The sequence below is a fragment of the Eleutherodactylus coqui genome, chromosome 1, assembly GCF_035609145.1.
Source record: "Eleutherodactylus coqui strain aEleCoq1 chromosome 1, aEleCoq1.hap1, whole genome shotgun sequence".
Classification (NCBI taxonomy): Eukaryota; Metazoa; Chordata; class Amphibia; order Anura; family Eleutherodactylidae; genus Eleutherodactylus; species Eleutherodactylus coqui.
In genome coordinates this window covers 434,037,623-434,055,388 of record NC_089837.1, presented here as the reverse complement: position 1 = coordinate 434,055,388, position 17,766 = coordinate 434,037,623, and the positions used below count along the sequence as shown (strand labels likewise).

Below are 17,766 nucleotides of genomic sequence, written 5' to 3'. Positions count from 1 at the left end.
CCGACCCTTCTAAAGGAATCGGTGACTATAACATGTAATATTGTTACAATCAAGAAAGGCTTCCAGGCCCCTCTTGAATTAATTTAGTGAGTTCACTATCACCACATCCTTGGGCAGAGAGTTCCATAGTCTCACTGCTGTTAATGTAAAGAACCCCCATCTATGTTGGTGAAGAAACCTTTTTTCCTCTAGAGGACGCCCCCTTGTTACAGTCACAGTCCTGGGTACAAACAGATGATGCGAAAGATCTCTGTATTATCTCCTGATATATTTACACATAATCATTAGGTTGCCCCTCAGCCGTCCTTTTTCTAAACTAAATAACCCCCAGTTTTTAAAACTTGTCTGCTTATTGTAGTCTGCCCATTCTATTTATCTTCTTGAGACAACCCCAGTAAACATACTGCACCTTTTGTGCTGATGTGAATAACAAATTCGGTGCTCTTAAGGTCCATTAACATGGGACAAATGTCGGATAAATGATGCCTGACACTCATCCCTGTGTTTCCTCGCTCCCGTGCTCCTGCGGGCGGGGCAGTGCAGGAAATTTCTCTCCTCTTGCTTCCCCGCCCCTCTCCATTGAGATAACACACCGGCCGTTCACTAGTGAACTCATCACTCATCGTTCAGTTTAAACAGCGGCCGTTCAGTAGTGAACAGCCACTGTGTTATCTCAATGGAGAGGGGCGGGGGAGCGAGAGGAGAGAAATCTCCTGCACTTCCCCGCCCCCCTGCTGGCCGCTCCGTGAACCAGCCAGCTTTGCTAGCTCCCGTGCAGGAGCACAGGAGCGCGGAGACACTTTGCCCGACATGCGTCCCGTGTAAATGGAGCCTTAGTCTGAAGAGTAGAGAGAGGCCTCCTTATGGAAGTCTGTGACTACAAGTCCAATGTCTGACCACTGGCTACCAAAAACAGCAAGACTGAATTAATTAAGATGTTTGATTAGAATCTCCTATACATAAAAGGGACAACTCTGTATGTTATTCCCAAATATGTCCGGAAAAGTGAAATTTCACCTTGATTTAGGAAATAAAAGTATAATGTGACGTTTCAATGCAACATCTGTAACAGGGCCCACACATATCATGTGACATTTATAATATAGAGTCTTTGATGGAGGGCAAGACTGGCAGGCTTTTCAGTAGACTTACTAGGAGGAAGGTAACAAGGTTTCCACAGGCTCTACCTTGAAGATTTGAGCCACCAGTGGGTAGCACTGGAAGAAAGTGTGGTTACATGGGTACCTTGGTACCAAGCGATGAGCCAGTCAGCTCCAGGCCACAGAGAATGCAAATGATGGTTAATGGCAGCCAGCATAGGGGAATGCCTTCTGGGCACTTTCCCCCTTTTTCTCCTGAGTTGCAGCCTTGTATATCACCAAACCTCAGCAATCGACATTCTGGTGGGTCGTGAGAGCCCCTTCCTTTGTATTCTCTTTACTGTGTCACACTCTTACCACTTCTGCTACTACATGGAGCTTTTTATATCTCCTCAGGGCTGCCCTTTCTTAGTACTCTGCACCCCTATTTGGCCCCATGCCCCCCACTATCAACATGGCGCCTGTCCATCTTAAAGGCACACTGCACAGAAAAGAAGCATAACATTCAGAAGATCTATTAATTTTGAATAAAAAAAACCACAACAATACTGTTATCTTATTAAGTGGTAAGCAGCCCCCTGAGGCACTGGATGCGGCAGCTAATTCTAACTCTGCACCCCTACCCTGTTCAGGAAGCTACAAATGTCTCTGAGTGCGTTGATCACCTTGAAGATAATCCAGTGATGCTTCGTACAACTATCTATGTATAATTCATAAGAAAACAACAGCTCCGCTATGTGTCACAATATTGTCTCTTCCAGCCTAATAGATGTGTTACTTATCAATGTGATATTCATTAAATACTTATTACACTGATCCTACGATTACGCTTCCTCTTCTACTCAGTGAGGTCCGATCAGTTGCCAAGTTATATTTGGAATGAGATATGGTAGAAAAGATTTGGAGGTGATAATTAATCCGCATTGACGGATCCTTAGATGCAGTATCTTCTACATTGGAGGCTATTTACAAGGAGGACATCTAATGATAATCCATATGAAGTGTCTACATGATGGGGTGGATCAGGTGCTGAGTGCCAGGGAAGGTGCCAACAAGCCACTGCCTGTATTTACATAGAGGGCAGCAAACTAAATTGTTGCCTTGGGTGTATGAACACCTAGCTACAACAGTGGATAGAAAATGACAGAACACCTCCACATGTAAACTTGGAGTATGAAGTTCAAACTAAACTGCTCCAAGACAATACTGTCATAATAGAGTAGAATTTGTTGAAATTAGTAAAATTGAGTTTGTTATTTAGCACAGTTTATGGTTGCTGTAAGTTGCATCTATAGTGACTCCCGATAAAACAGAGTTATTTTAAAGTGAATGTATTATCAGAAAATGAGGTATTATTGTGTGTGGTTGACTAGATCAGCTGACTGTCCCTTCATAGCGAGATTACATGTGTTGGATCTTAACATTACAGAATTTTTATTTTCAAGGGAGGTAAGTCACTGGCCAACACCTCTGGAAGCAGATTATTGTTCTCTCCCCATTGAAGTAAAGACATGAGAACTTGGCATGGTTATGCTGGCATTCACAGAAACAGCTATTAACCATTATATGTGTAGTTTGGTTTTAGTCTTCAACCCCTTCTGACATCTGATGTACATGTTCAGTACGTCACATGCCTTAGGTTACTGTATGGTGAGGCCATTCTTTATATGGTGGTTTTGGCAGTGTTATTGTAATGACCTATAGTGGGTTCAGAGCCTTGTGTTGTAACCCAAGCGGACAGATAGCGTGGTCAAGAAAAGCCAGGGGTCGGTAACGGGTAGAAATCTGCTGCAGTACAAGGGAGCAGGCAAGTAGCATAGTCAGAATGTAGCCGGAGGTCGGTAAAGGGTAGCAGCAATTGTATAGAGCGGAGAAGTTAGTAGCAGAGCTTGCCTAAAGGCAGAGAGCACAATAATCACGCAAAGAGGAAGTGGAAGGGCCAGGCTTTTATAGCATGTCCAATCAAGAACAGGGCAAGCTAAAAAAGGGAATGGAGTGCACGAGCTGGGAACAAGGCTAAGGTCATGCAGAGGAGTGGTCCAAAGGGCTGGATGGCTCAGCAGGTAGAGCTGCCGCCTGGAGTACAAGAGCTCCTGGGTTTGAGTCCTGACAGTTAAAGACTAAACACCCACCTGCAATGGGTGGAATTGGGGCCTATTCCCCTTGGATGCTGCAGTTAATAGTGATCACAGCGTCCAAATGGTTGGACAACCCAGTATATATGTGTGTATACGCAGACAGTGATTGTATTGCTAGGAAGCATTTCTTAATAACTTTCTAATATTCCTCTGCTTTCCTATGAACATTGATGTATGTGTTTCAAAATAAGGTCTGTCTAGAACAAATGATCAAAATGGCTTCTCCATAATCCAAGCACTTTTGTATGTCAGTCTACAAATGGGCGAAGACATCTGCTAATGTGACATTGATAATGGCAATAACCTCCTGCTGTATCGCATCTTTGAGAACATCAAGCTTTTCACGGCTAATTGCTGTATACACGTCCGTTTACCTCACAAGAAGAAATCAGGTGGAGTTAGGTCAAATTCCCTCATGGTTGCATTAGATCCGCGGCATGTTGCACCATCTGGTTCCAAGTAACATTCTGTTAATTCTTCAGCAATTTGTGAATCCAGGATTTTGTTGGTACACTTTCTTCACCATACTTATTCCAATATGCACTTCAAGGCCGCCTTCACTTGGGCATATTTGCGCACGCAATAAACGGTGAATGGAACACATTGATTTCAATGGGTTCATTTAAATGTGCTTATTTTTCCTGCTAATCTTGGTCATACAAAATAAATGCAGCATGCTCTATTTTCCCGCGAATTTGCACTCCCAAAGTCTCCATAGAAGTCAATGGGCATGCGCAAATGCACGCACAATACGCTAGGAGATGCTTGAAACACTGCGCAATTGCACTGGGAAAATAACACATCTGGAACACATTAGACTAATTAGCCATTTTAACTGGTGTGTCGTTTGTCACGTGCAAATGAACATGCCCTGCGAGCGCAAATAATGCAGTAAGATACGTCAATGCGTGCACAAAGCAGATGGTTCATTCCACAAATACGTAGCACCCAGGCGTGCAAGGTTACATACGCTCGTGTGAAAGAGCCATACAAACCTGTTCACCAGTATTGTTGAACAAAAACACATGTGTAGTGCCCCAGAGTTGGGAACTACAGCACTTCTGTGGTTATGTTAGGGGTAAATCATGTTTTATTATTGTGTGTGATAACTGTGAAGTTTTATGCTTTCATGGTGTTTTTCCATGTCCCACTGTATGATGTTTCCCAGCAAGGTTCTCCAGCTCCTAGTCAGTTCTCATCACTAACAACAGCCAGGGGAGTGCTTAGCCAGGTTCAGAAGGAAAGAAGGCCTGTGATTGGTAGAAGGAAGCCCTTTTACAGGCTGGGTTAGAGTGACAGTATAAAAGGAGGACTGGGCAGAGCTTTAGTCAGTCTAGGTCAGAGTCTAAGCCTGAGAGAGACCAGGGAGGAACAAGGAGAAACCTTCTACTAGATCACCACAGAGCAGCCAGTGCGGTGGGAAGGAGGAACATCTTAAGTGTGAGTACTCAAGACAAGAACTGTTTAGTCAAGGGAGAAAGGACAAAAAAGGAAGAAAGAGGAGACCTAAGTCAGAAGAAGAGAATAAGAAAGAAAGAAAACTAAGTCAGCAAGTAATAGTCAAAGCCAGGGAGAAAATCTGAAAGCAAAAGCAAAGTGTTCAAATGTAGTTTCTTGTACCAATGCCTTGAGAAAAGTTCAGAAGTAACCAATGTCTGCAAATGTAATCATCTGTACTAAAGCCATCTAATGCAAACTGTTGAAAGCAAGTCAATGTGAAATCTCCTTTGCTCTTTGGAAAATAAATCTGTTTATGATTTACTTTACAACTCGACTCCTGAAGTGCTTCCCACCAACTTAACATGTGCACTGAGGTACCACACTATGTGCTCCAGGGAAAAAAGGCATTCTACTCCCAGTTATATTTATTTCTCCCATTTTTCATATTTATTATTTTTGCTCAGAACGGATCCCTACCTGAATATGGACTGGTGTCACAACAAATTAATATCTTACCCTAACCGACTCCGCCTGTAGCCCCCTATTGGGATATACTATCTTATTCTGTCCACCTTCGCAGGTAGCACCAAATAAGAACTGCCAATTAACAATCTGCAATGCCGAATCAGGCCGCATTTTTCCAGTGGAGAGGAGCACCCATGCCACCGTGACTACCATCATTTTGTCGCCCTCATCCTCGATCAAACGCCTGCTTGGTTTTCTCATCTCATGGGGACAGTGTACTTCGTTCAGAGGGCATCTTCATCCAGTTTAATTTCCACAGGGAACCAGACAAAAATGTAAAGGTTATTGAGTAAAGTTTGGTTTTCCTAGTAAGAGAATCACCCTGTGTAAAACACAAATATCAAAAGCTTAAAAAAAAAACAAAAAACTATTCCAATGCATTACATAGAAAAATATAAATATAAAAAAAATAAACATTACTGGTTTCACTGCGTCCATTAAAAGCTTGACTTATTAAAATATCACATTATTTATCCCACATGGTGAACAATGTAACATTAAATAAAATGTCAAATAGCTATTCAGGTCACCTCACCTCCAAAATGTAAATGGAATACAAATTCATAAAAAATCATATGTAACCAAAAATGGTAAAAGTAAAACTATACCTTGGCCGAAAAAACAAGCTCTCACATAGCTCTATCAACTGGATAAAAAAAGTATATGGTGATAAAGTTTTGTTAATTTGTAAAAGTAGTAAAACATAAAAAGAGGTATATAAATGTGATATTCTGTGATCGTACTGACCTGCAGAATAAAGTTACCATTTCATTTTTACATGACAGTGAGCGAAAGCCAAAAAAAAAAATACAAAAATGTGTTCAATTTCAGTTTTTTACACCCCATAAAGATTTTCTGAAAAGTTTTTAAATGCACGATATGATATATTAAATGTTCCCAGAAAGATCAACAACTCATCTCACAAAGAGAAAAAAAAATAAGCAAAAAGAATTGCTGTTGCTGCTATGTTGTTGGAAAAATATAAAAGTTATAGCTTTTGAAAGCTAGGGATGAAAAAACAACAAATTTGCTATAAAAAGTGACTGGGAAGAGGTTAAATCCACTTTTGTTCCCTGCAGCACTTCTTTTCACCACTGCAGGTACTAAATACAAGAGCACCAGCGCCATCATCTGCGAGGTGAGGAACAGGCAAGTCATGTTGTAAATAATAACATCTACATCAGAACCACGGCAGGAGCATAAAGAATGTAACAATAAAAAAGTACGGATAGAGAAGGTACATCTGCACACAAAGTAAGACTGAAGGGGTATTTACTATTCCAGGAGAGTATAAGTCATACAAGTGGTTAAAACTCTCATGTCATATGCACTATGTTTGTTGGATGGCTCCATCTTCTGGACTTTTTCTTTATTACAATGGTAATGACTCACTTTCAGCAGACTACACTTTTCAATACAGTAAATTAAAAAAAGGTATGTTCAGAGAAAGCAGGTCGCCAGCAGCACAAATTGTATATCCCTCCAAGGGCTGGGCATAGATTATGCAGTAGCCAAAGAAACAGGTGAATGGATCCTTATCACCAAAATCACATGCAGCAATGAAAAAAGACTTCGGCAGCATCCAGGGTGCAAATTGATATCCAAAGTTTTATTCCCCCATCACAGAAAAACAGGCAACGTTTCGGCCATGTTGGCCTTTGTCAAGCTTGATGAACCCGCCCCCGAAAATCCCGGCAAAAGAGCGCTACAAAGTTACATGACTTAATTGCAGTATTGCCATCGAAATCGTGGAAACACAGCTGCGATAGCCCTGCGACATTCTGGCAGTGATATCACTGTTGCCCCTTTTGAAAGAGGCCTTACAAAGTATACATGCACAAACATTACGCATATACATAATATTTGTTGCGTCAGTTTGAATCCTCACTGTGCATTTATCTCCTTTCACTCTGACGGGTGTGTCAGCTGTTGGTGCACACCTGGGGGCAATTAGGGAAGTTTTTAGTTCCCTCCTGACCTGAGCTCAGTGCTGGTCAATTTCAGCTCAGTCTCCTGTTGTGGAGTGAGGATGTCACTGGATCCGACTTCCCTGGTTCTCTCAGCGGTCCTCTCAGTTACGTTCAGAGGTTCAGTACTGAGATTTATTCTTGGAGGGTTTTGTTTATTCTTATGTTGGTTTTTCTTTATCACTTGCTAGGTTGCGGGTGGATGCGTCCTTATTAGAGCGGGCCACCCACTGATAGGTTGTCATCCTTTAGTTGCCCTTAGGGCTCCAGCACAATTGCGTTTTTTTTGTGCGGTTTTTTCACGTGATTGTCAATGGGACTTTCTAATGTTAAAAATGCATCACACAAAAATTGCAGAGCACCAACTTGCAGAAGCCCTTAGGGAAAGTTTCCCTCATTTGTTTATCTTTCTCTGTTCTGCAGGGACTTGCTGTCAGTGTGGTGTGAACATTTCCAGAGATTTTATATTTTGGTTTGCAGTTAGTGCACGCCCTAGAATAGATTTCACCATCCCTGCAGATGGCCGTGTCCACATTTGGCGTAGACAGCATGAAGCCGTATCCCACGGGTGCACCATTGGGTTTCAACAGACCTGTGCTGGTGGTGCTGTGGTCTGGGATCATTTTCCTGCTATGGCCTAGGATCACTGCTCAACATACCAGAATCACTGAATGGTGAACACTGCAGGGACCTGTTAGTTGAACACCTGCACCCATATTTTCAGGAAGTCTTCCCCAATTACAGTGCCATCTTTTAACAGAACAACACTGTGTGTCATTGAACTTGGATCACTGTGAAGTGATTGGTGGACAAAGGATTTCTAAGCGGATAGCACTGATAGCACTCCTTCTTACAATAGAGCGGCTTGTAGCTTTAGTCATGAGTGGCTGATGATGGATGATGTATGATGGATGCTTGATGTTATAACATGTTACCACAAAGTGCTTTAGTATACAAACCCTCCTATGGGGCGATTTGATGTAAATACTATTCCTGTTCCGTAAAAGTGCTAAAAATGTGCGGCCTTGACTCCATCTGTCACTCCTGCGCCATCACGTATCCTGCAATATCAGACAATACCACTCACCCATTACAAATTCTACACACTGTGCTCACCGGATAGTAACCCCCTTGAACATGTTTGGGATATGCTGGACAGGGCTGTGAGATCTGCTCTCACTTATCCGCAAAACGAGCACCAATTGACGGAGATGCTGCAGCAGATATGGGTTAGGTTGAATATGGAGGATGTTCACCACCCTATGGAACCTGTTCTGAAAGCTGTGATTGCCCAAAAAGGTTGACCAACTCGTTATTGAATAGGTTTTCCTAAGGCAGTGATAGTTCAGGGTATGTCATGAATTGACATGATAAAATATATAAAACAAATACTGTGCTCATCATAGCCTATGACACATTTGACACATACAAGACACAAGTTCCACTCCATTCAATCCCCTCCTCACTGTGTGTGTGTTTGGGGGGGGGGGGGGGGGGGAGAGTGAGCCTACAGTGAAGAGGAGGGGGACATGGGATCACCATTATTTTTTTTAATTCGGCTTTTTTAATTAACATGTGCATTGCAAAATACAGATTACAGATGAATAATAAGAACATTGCTAGATATATGGTATACATATGTAATTTGTTATGAATAAATCAATGCTGCCTCATTGCTGTATTTCTTAAATTGTATGAACAGTTTCAATAGTAAACTTTTAACTTTTAAACACAACTTTGCTCTGTCTTGTTCTTGTTTCACTAAAGGTAGAGTGCAGGACTGTAGGCGCTTCTTATTAAGGGGGAGGAGTGTAAGAAAGGGAAAAGAAAAAGAAGGGGGAGAGGGGGGGGGTAGGGAGGGTTGTGGTTGGTTAAGGGGTGGCGGGGAATGGTTTGTGCAGTGGGGGTTCAGGGTTCACTCCATTGACAGGGTAGAGTGGGCGTCCAACCAGTTCCCCCATACTTTGTGAAATTTGGCTGGGCAGCCTCGGTTTTGGTAAATTATTTTTTCGTAGGAGATGACGGTGTTCACCAGCTGGATCCAGTGTGGGACCGAAGGGACCTCTATGGCCATCCATCTCATGGCTATTGCTTTTCGTGCCAGGAATAATGCTTTTTCAAGAAAAATGCGGGTGTGGTGTGGCCACATCTCCTCTTCCAGCAGGCCGAACAATGCTACTTTGGGGTCTAGGTCAACAGCTAATGGGGACGGTAATAGTGAATTTATAAGGTCGGTTATTTTTGACCAATAGTCGTTGACTGGTGGGCACTCCCAAATTAAATGCCAGAAGTTCGCCTCTGGTTGGCGGCATCTGTGACAGGAGCTTGAGGATGTATTGCCCATTTGGTGTAGACGACTGGGGGTGAGATAGGCTTGGTGGATTATGTATAGCTGAATTAATTTATTGTTTATAGCCGGGGAAACTGATAGGTGGGATTCAGAGATGTCCTGCCATTCCTCAGGTGTAAGAGATGGGATGGCTTGTTTCCATTTGTCGTATACTGGAGGTGGGTTGGGGTCTATTTTAGCCGAGAGAAGGTGCGTGTATAGGGCAGAGATTAGTCCCTTAGGTCCTTGGGACTTGAGAATACCGATTGTGGGGAACTTGGATATGCGGGTTGAGGTGGGCGGGAATTGGGAATTTAATGCGTGTCTTAGCTGGAAATACCTGAATAGCTGAAGCTGCGGAGATTGTAGCCTGTCGCATAATTGTGTGAATGTAGGGAGTGTTTCTTCTGTATATATGTCACTCAGTGTGTGTACTCCCTGAGCCATCCAATATTGTGGGTCTGGGACTGAGTGTAGTGCAGTAAGACCCGGGTAGTCCCAAAGAGGGAGCTCGGGTATTGTGTTTTTGTATTGCTGTGTCGGCGGGGTTGGTGCACTCTGGGAATTCTAGAAAATTTAGAAGATTATTGCCTTTTACTTGTTTTGCAAGCTGTTTATCTGCTATAGGCAGTTCCTTGTCCAGTACCCAAGCTCGTATGTTTCTCAGTTGCCCTGCCAGATAGTAGAGTCGAAGGTCTGGGAGGGCCATTCCTGCTTGTTTTTTGGGCCTTTGTAGTGTGGTCAGGCCTAGCTTGGAGCGGGAGGAGTTCCATATAAATGTAGTAATAAGAGAATTTAAGGATTGGAAATAGCGCTTGGGGACTCGTACCGGCATGTGTTGCAGTGTGTATAAACATTTGGGTTGGATAGTCATTTTAATGAGATTTATGCATCCGGCTACAGAGAGCGGTAGCTTGGCCCATCTCTTCAGTTTGTGTTTGATATTGTCTAGAAGTGGGGTTATGTTTTCTGCTATGGCGTTGTTATGGTCGTGTGACATGAATATCCCTAGGTATTTAAATGATGAGACCGGTTTTAATCCGTACCTGGTGACACAGGGGTCATTTTTTGGGTTGAGGTCGGTGTAGAGGAGTGTTGATTTGGACCAATTGACATATAGTCCCGAAAAGTAGGAGAATCTGTCTATGTGAACCATAGCTTGGGAGAAGGAGTGTATTGGGTCCGATAGGAAGAGTATTGTGTCATCCGCATACATTCCCACTTTACTTTCGAGGTCTGCCCATTTAATGCCCTTCACTTCGGGGGTGTTTCTCAGGCGGATCGCTATAGCTTCAATGGCTATGGCGAACAGGGCCGGGGACAGGGGACATCCCTGTCGGGTGCCCCTTGCCAGTTGAAATTCAGTCGACGGGATGCCATTTACGATTACATTTGCGCTCGGGGATTTATATATAATTTTAATCCATTGTTGAAATATAGGTCCAAATCCAAACCGGACCAGACAGGCCTCCAAAAAGACCCACTCCAGCGAGTCAAAAGCCTTTGCCATGTCTAATGAGACCAGAGCCCAGGGCATGTTGTATTGCTTTCCTAGTTGGATAGCCGTTTGGACTCTGCAGATATTTATCGTCGTGGACTTCCCTGGCATGAATCCCGTCTGGTCCGGGTGAATAATGGAGAGGATTACCCGATTCAGCCTGGTAGCCAGGATTTTAGTTAAGATCGTATAGTCTGTGTTTACCAATGAAATTGGGCGATAGGAACTACAATCTACAGGGTCCTTCCCGGGTTTCAGTATCACCACTATGGAGGCTTTATAGAATGAGGGCGGGAGTGATTTGTCTGTTTGGGCTTGGTTTAGTGTTTCCAGTAATAGTGGGGCTAGTTGTTCGCTGTATTTGCGGTACGTCTCTATCGGGAGGCCGTCAGGGCCGGGTGACTTGTTGAGGGCCATGTCCTGAATTGTCTGTTGAATCTCTTCTAATGTGATTGGGGCTTCCAGGAGCTCAACCTGTTCCGCAGAGAGGGTTGGGAAGTTTAAGTCCTCTAGGTAACTTAGAATGTCTGTCAGGGTGTTCTGGGAGGGGGAGCTATATAGGTTAGTATAGAATTCCCTAAAACAATTTGTAATGGATACGGCATCGGTCAGCTCCGCTCCGTGTTGGTTCCTAAGTTTAAGGACCGTGTTGGTGTTGTTTTCGCGTCTAATGAGGTTAGCAAGTAAGTGGCTGGACTGGTTTCCCAATTCAAAATAATGTTGTTTGGTAAAAAATAATTTACGCTTAGTTTTGGCATGTATCTGGTGTTTGTGGAGGCGGAGCAGACCGAGCCAGGCAGTTTGGTTGGCGTCTGTAGGGTTAGTTATATATGTTTTTTCGGCCTCCATTGTCTGCTCTTCCAGCTCTTTGTCGGTTTGGGATGTCGACTTTTTAATATGTGAAATGGCTGACTTAAGAAACCCTCTAATGTAAGCTTTGAGAGTGTCCCATTTCAGGGCAGGGTGAGTATTGTTGTCGTGGGCATCTAAAAATAGGGATATGTGAAAGGGTGTTTGATCATCTGATCCGATCAGCTTTAGCCAGAATGGGTGGAGTCTCCAGGTAGGGACTATGTTTTGTTGGGGAAATTTCAATGTTAGTAATATAGGGCTGTGGTCGGATATGCCTCTTGGGCAGTGAGTAATGTTAGAGAGGGACAATGCTAGTTCTGCGGAGCTAAATACATAGTCTATCCTCGTCAGCGCGTTATAGCCTGGGGAATGACAAGTGAACTCCCGTCTATCGTTGTGTTGATACCGCCAGAGGTCAATCCAGCCGACACTTTCGATTAATTGCTTCAGGGAGGAGCTTGGAGTTGGGGCTATGTTGGGAGGTGTGTGAAATCTGTCTATGTTGGGGTCCATTACCTTATTGAAGTCGCCCATACATATTACCCCTGCCAGTGGGTATTGATGTGCGTATGTTATAGCGGTTTGGAGAAGATGGAGGTTGCTGTGTGGGGGGTTGTAAATAGACAGGATCACATAGGGTTTGGAATCTATTTCGCCATATATAAATATGAATCTCCCCTCGGGATCTCTGCGGACACTAATAGGGTTCCAGCGTAGCGACCTATGTACGAGGACAGAGACGCCTCTGGAAAAGGAGGTGTGAAAGGAGTGGGCTATCCACTGCACCCATGGTTTCGCCAGGGTATCAGCTCTTTCTTTAGTGAGGTGGGTCTCTTGTAAACTTACAATATGTGGATTGATTTGCTTAATGTATGAAAAGACTGCCCTTCGTTTAAGTGCAGTTCCCAGACCCCGGACGTTCCAACTAAGGCATTTTAGGGACATATCTGATTACGTCGGCAGGTTCTATAAGTGTTACATCTATACCCATAGAATGGGGAGGGGGAAAGGTTGTTGGCATGTATGGGGGAAAGAGTTGTGTTAGCGCAGACCTGCAAAACATATTAATACAGAGCAGTAAACAACAGTTTAAACTTTTAACTTTTGGCATCCCGCTTAAATTTCAGCGTGAATGTCAAAACCAATATATAGAAAATTTACAAAACAGTTTAGCTACAATCTATTTAGAAGTAGCAGATGTTATATTGTTGGGGGGGGGGGGGGGGGAAGAAAGAAGTATCCCAGTGGCCTATAGAGGTTGGTATCTATTCGCTAGGTCCCAGAGGCGGTTTGGAAATGCCTTGGTCCTGCATTTTACCATCTATAAGTCAGGGGGGTATCAGCCGCTTGGATTATAACTAGGCTCAAGTCCTTCTATAAATGCGGCAGGGTCAGTTGTCCTTCGATGGCTCTGGGTGCATATCCAGCCATTCCATAGCCTTAGCGGGGGATTGGAGGAAGATCACTTTCCCTTGAGTTACGATGCGCAGGCGGGCTGGATATGCCATTGAGTATGGGATGTTTCGTCCCTTAAGTTTTCTTTTTGCTTCTGTGAAGGTGGCTCTTTGTTTTTGTAATTCAGCGGAGAAGTCCGGAAATATAGAGATTGTTGCATTATTGTAATTTAATGGACCCTTCAGCCTAGCTTGGCGCAGTGCGGTATCTCTATCTCTGCAGTTTAAGATCCTTGCTAGGAATGGACGCGGGGGGCTCCCGGTTGTGGCGGTTTTGCTGGGACCCGGTGGGCTCTTTCCACTGTAAGGTGAGCGGAAAAGGTGTCGTCGCCCAATAGGGTTTTTAGCAGGTTTTCAGTGAATGTTTCTGGATGGGGTCCCTCTGATCTTTCGGGTAGGCCTATTATACGGAGATTATTGCGGCGTGACCGGTTTTCCAAGTCGTCCATTTTGGACTGGCAGAATTCTGTGGCTCGTGTGGCTTTTTTGACGGCCGCGGAAAGCGGGCGTAGGGAATCTTCTGCGTTGGATATGCGGTCTTCCATCTCCTGTATTCTACCTCGCATGTTCTGTAGGTCTTGCCGTAGCAGGAAGACATCAGATTTTATTTCTTCTATTTTGTTGGCAAGCGAGGATTTGCAGATGTTTATTGCGTCTAGGATTTGTCGCATGGTCGGTTCTGAGGGGTGTCCCGTTTCATCATCGGGCTCTCTCATCTGAGCGGGCCGTGTCGCTCTGGGGGTATGCTCGGGGGTCTCAGTGCGGGCGTATTCTTTCAGCTTATCGGCTGCCGACCCGCTTTTAGCCCGAGTGCTCATGATGGAGGATATTAAGTCAACTATAAGGAAGTAGGGATCTTTGTATTTTCCCGGTTTGTACGGTTCTAGTAGCAGTTAAAGGGTAAAGGTCTTTGTCTTCTCCTCCTCAGCTGTAGTATGACATAAGCGGTGTTGGGGACTTTGGCGTGCGAGGTGGGTTAGTTGACTATACTAGCAAATTGATGCTTTCCTTATAGGTTTTAGATGTTTTGGCTGTAGGGTCCGATTGTTGTTAGAGAATATGGGTCTTTGTCTTCTCCTACCTGATGTGGTGCAGTATGAGAAGTATCAAGGCTGTTTGTAGTAGAAGCCAGGTGGCGGTTTTAGCGATTTGGTGCAATTTTTAGAGTCTTAGATGTTGTTAACTGTAGAGCCTTTGTGGGTTATGTAGCTATAGTGTCTGTTAGAAAGTAATGGTCCCGCAGTTTGGGCTGCAACCATGCAGGATTTATCTGGTGTGGGGTCGTTAGAGAGGTAGGGGGACCACGCCGATCTCGCGTGGCGACACCACCTATCAGAGGTGGCACCGATCCGTCCAGGCGCCTCAGGCGTACAGTTTGAAATATGGGGGACGCCTTTAGTGGTCAGATGGACCGGGGTCTGTATGGGTTTTGGAGGTGTTTAGACAGTCCTTTCCTTTCTTCCCCTCCAGGGTATCAATATATACGTGGAGGTGTGGGCGGCTAGGGTTAGAACGGGTTGTAACGTTCTGGGCTGTCTGCCCGATATATCGCTCCCAAGAGAGACGATACTGGGTGGATGTGTTGTCCCCCAGCCCCCGCAGGTTACTCACAGTTCTGTTGCCGGCTCCGCTGGGCCGGGTCTAGAGAACAGGTCAGGGTCTTCTGATGTTTAAAGTCCTTAGAGGGCCGAGCGCCGCGGTCCGGTTGCCAGTTAGCGCTTCGTGGAGTGGTTGGTGCCGCCGGCAGGCGCTGGTATGATGTTATGGGGCAGCGGTACGGCTGGGCAAGCCGCGGCCCCCCACGCAGTTGCAGCGGTGGTTAATGAGATCCGGGAGCTGAAAGGTCGGCCGCGCTCCCCGTCCAAGGAGGGGGGGGTGTGTTTCGTCCTCCCATCGGTTGCCGGGGGATGCCCACGTGGTCCGGAGAAAGCCCGTGACTCCGGTCAGGGACCGGTACCCGGAGGCTCCTGCTTGAAGGCTGGAGGGCGGGCTTCCCGATCGCAGGGGGAGCAGGCACGTCCCGGCTCACTGCCAAGCGCGGAGTGCCGACAGCCGGCAGCGAAGGATCAGAAGCGGCGGGGCGGCCGGCGCGCCGCGGCCACGGCTCGGGTGGCGCCGCGGCGGCTCGGCTCGCGATGCGAGGAGGCGGACCGCACCGCTCCTCGGGTTAAGGTCCGGGTCGGGAGCCTCTGCCCCGCTAGGATCGCGGTCAGCCGGCGACAGCAGGGGAGATGAGGAAGAAGGAGAAGCGGTCCGGAGTGGATGCGGCGCTCCGGTGAGTCAAGGGTCTCGGAGGGGGTGAAGGAGGACGGTCCGGCGTGTAAGTAGAGGGTCGGCGAGATCAGTGGCAGGCGGCGGGCGGGAAGGGTAGCAGGGCGTTGGCGCGGCCTCTCCTCCGTTCCGGCTCGCGGCCTTGTAGAAAGGGCTAGGTGGGTATAGTTGCTCCCAGCTGCGGTCCGATGGTTCCTGCAGGGTCTATGGGTCCATAGGCGATGATTTAAGCATCAAAGGTCCGTGAAGGCCAGGATTTTATACGGATTTTGGCAATTTCCCCGAAGAGCTCTCCTCACTTGCGGCTTTCCATGTTGGCCGCTAGCCAAGCCCCCCGGGATCACCATTATTGGGATCGGTGGGGGACTCAATGGTGAGACCCCCACTGAGCAGAATTTTATAAAAACTTTAATAAAAGGTAAAGCTGTGCTTTATAGTAAATGTGCCCAGATGGTCTCAGTAGGGATCCGAGCACTGGCACCTCTTAGCATCATGCCAATCTTTGTTTTAGCAATGAATGAGGACCTCAGCACCTGGACCCCACCAATTCTTTCTTCTCATGTCTTATGGTTTGGGATTCTGGGATGCAGCTGCAAACACATAATATTTTACTGGCGTCTCATGGCCTTAGTATTGACGAGAATTGACGAGAATCAGGAAAGACCATTGTATGTGGAAAATACAGTAACCTAAGTAGCTAGTGCATTCGCATTTACATTTGATTTATGCAAATAGTTGTAAGGATAAGTACATTGTAATAAGGTAACTGAAGAGAAGATGCATGCTCCAAATTGGGGCAGTAACAACACACAAATGTGCTGATCAACAGCAAAAACTGTGCACAGGAACAGCGATAATGAAGCTATTATGTGGAAGGATGCTGCCCTTACAACTCCAGAGACCTAAATGTGATGGGGTCTTGTGGTTCTGCCCACCTCATCCCTAATTACCATTAAAACTGAGTCATACACGTCTACAGTGATTAGTGATGATATATAATAGGCGTCACCGTTGCCCATTTGTTTTCAGAGCCAAATACAGTTTCTTTGCAATGCAGCAATCTCTTTACAATCCAATCTCATTATACTGTATATCCCTTTCTTCTCTTAGATTGCTAATATATGTAATGTCTTTATATTCCCAGTCTCTTTAACTACTCATCAGGTCTGTAAAAGGGTCACAAAGAGTTAACCTTCTGAATCTGTGAAAAATGCAATGTTTGATAGGGTCTAGTTGGATAGAGTGTATAGGGTGTGAGCTAATTGGAAAATGTTCTATCTTCAGAGTGTGCTAGACTAGAAGCTGATAATGCTCATAACATTCATGCCTAGGATAAATAAGGGCAAATATTCAATACTAGGCCGCCCCCTGGTGGTTCTTATATCAATGACAGTCTCCTCTAATAAATTTTGGTGAAATAAAGAAATTTAAAATATATTTACTTAAAAAATAAATAAATATATATTGATCCAATACATAAATAAAAATGTTATGGTACAAGTAAAATTATGTATTTCAAAATATTTTCTATTGTGAAAAAGTCATAAAACGTAAAAACTATACTGTTACGTCTTTCTAACCAATGAACTGGCAAACTCCAGCGGAGCATGGAGACTGCGAACTGGACTCATGGGTAGATATGACACAATGACTGACAAACGCTCAAAACACTCAGCAGCATATCTGCACACATAGCCAAATGGAATAACTATAGAATGTACAAGGTATTAGTTTGCGGATTGGCCAAGTCACTTAAGCCCACGAGCCCCACTTCAAGGGTCCCTACTTTAATGAGAAATCTAACCCCAGGAAACCTGCCTGCAAGCAGGGCGATCACTGGAACCTAAGGCCCTAACTCGCCCAGAGACGGTAAACGATCCAAGCAGCACAGGACACAGTTCACACTAACACAGCACTCACAGAGCAACAAGCATGAATGTAAAGACATGAATGCCAGAGGGCTGATATTTATATGCAACAGACTGGTGATGATTGGCTGGCTGGAGAACACCACACTCAGCCAGCTAAATCATACCACAGCTGTGGAAATATGTTCCTGGAAACCCATAGTACTACAGGTCCCAGAAGCACAACCTAACATATACAAACCTGTTATTGCATTAATCATACTGACCTGCAGAATTAAAGCAACATGTAATTTCTCTCACTTAGTGATAAAAAAGCTTTTAAAA

At 44.9% G+C, this 17,766-nt stretch overlaps 1 protein-coding gene across 1 annotated transcript in view; it reads right to left on the bottom strand.

Moving 5' to 3' along the window:
- ZC3H12C (zinc finger CCCH-type containing 12C) overlaps nucleotides 1-14,121 on the bottom strand; it is a 151,642-nt gene extending 137,521 nt beyond the window's left edge. Inside the window, exons 1-2 of the mRNA XM_066588974.1 lie at nucleotides 13,713-14,121; nucleotides 10,098-11,983 (exon numbers count right to left, since the gene is read on the bottom strand). Of these exons, the coding sequence (XP_066445071.1) occupies nucleotides 10,098-11,983; nucleotides 13,713-14,121 (2,295 nt within the window). The remainder of the gene's footprint in view (nucleotides 1-10,097; nucleotides 11,984-13,712) is intronic.
- Nucleotides 14,122-17,766: the final 3,645 nt, after the last annotated feature.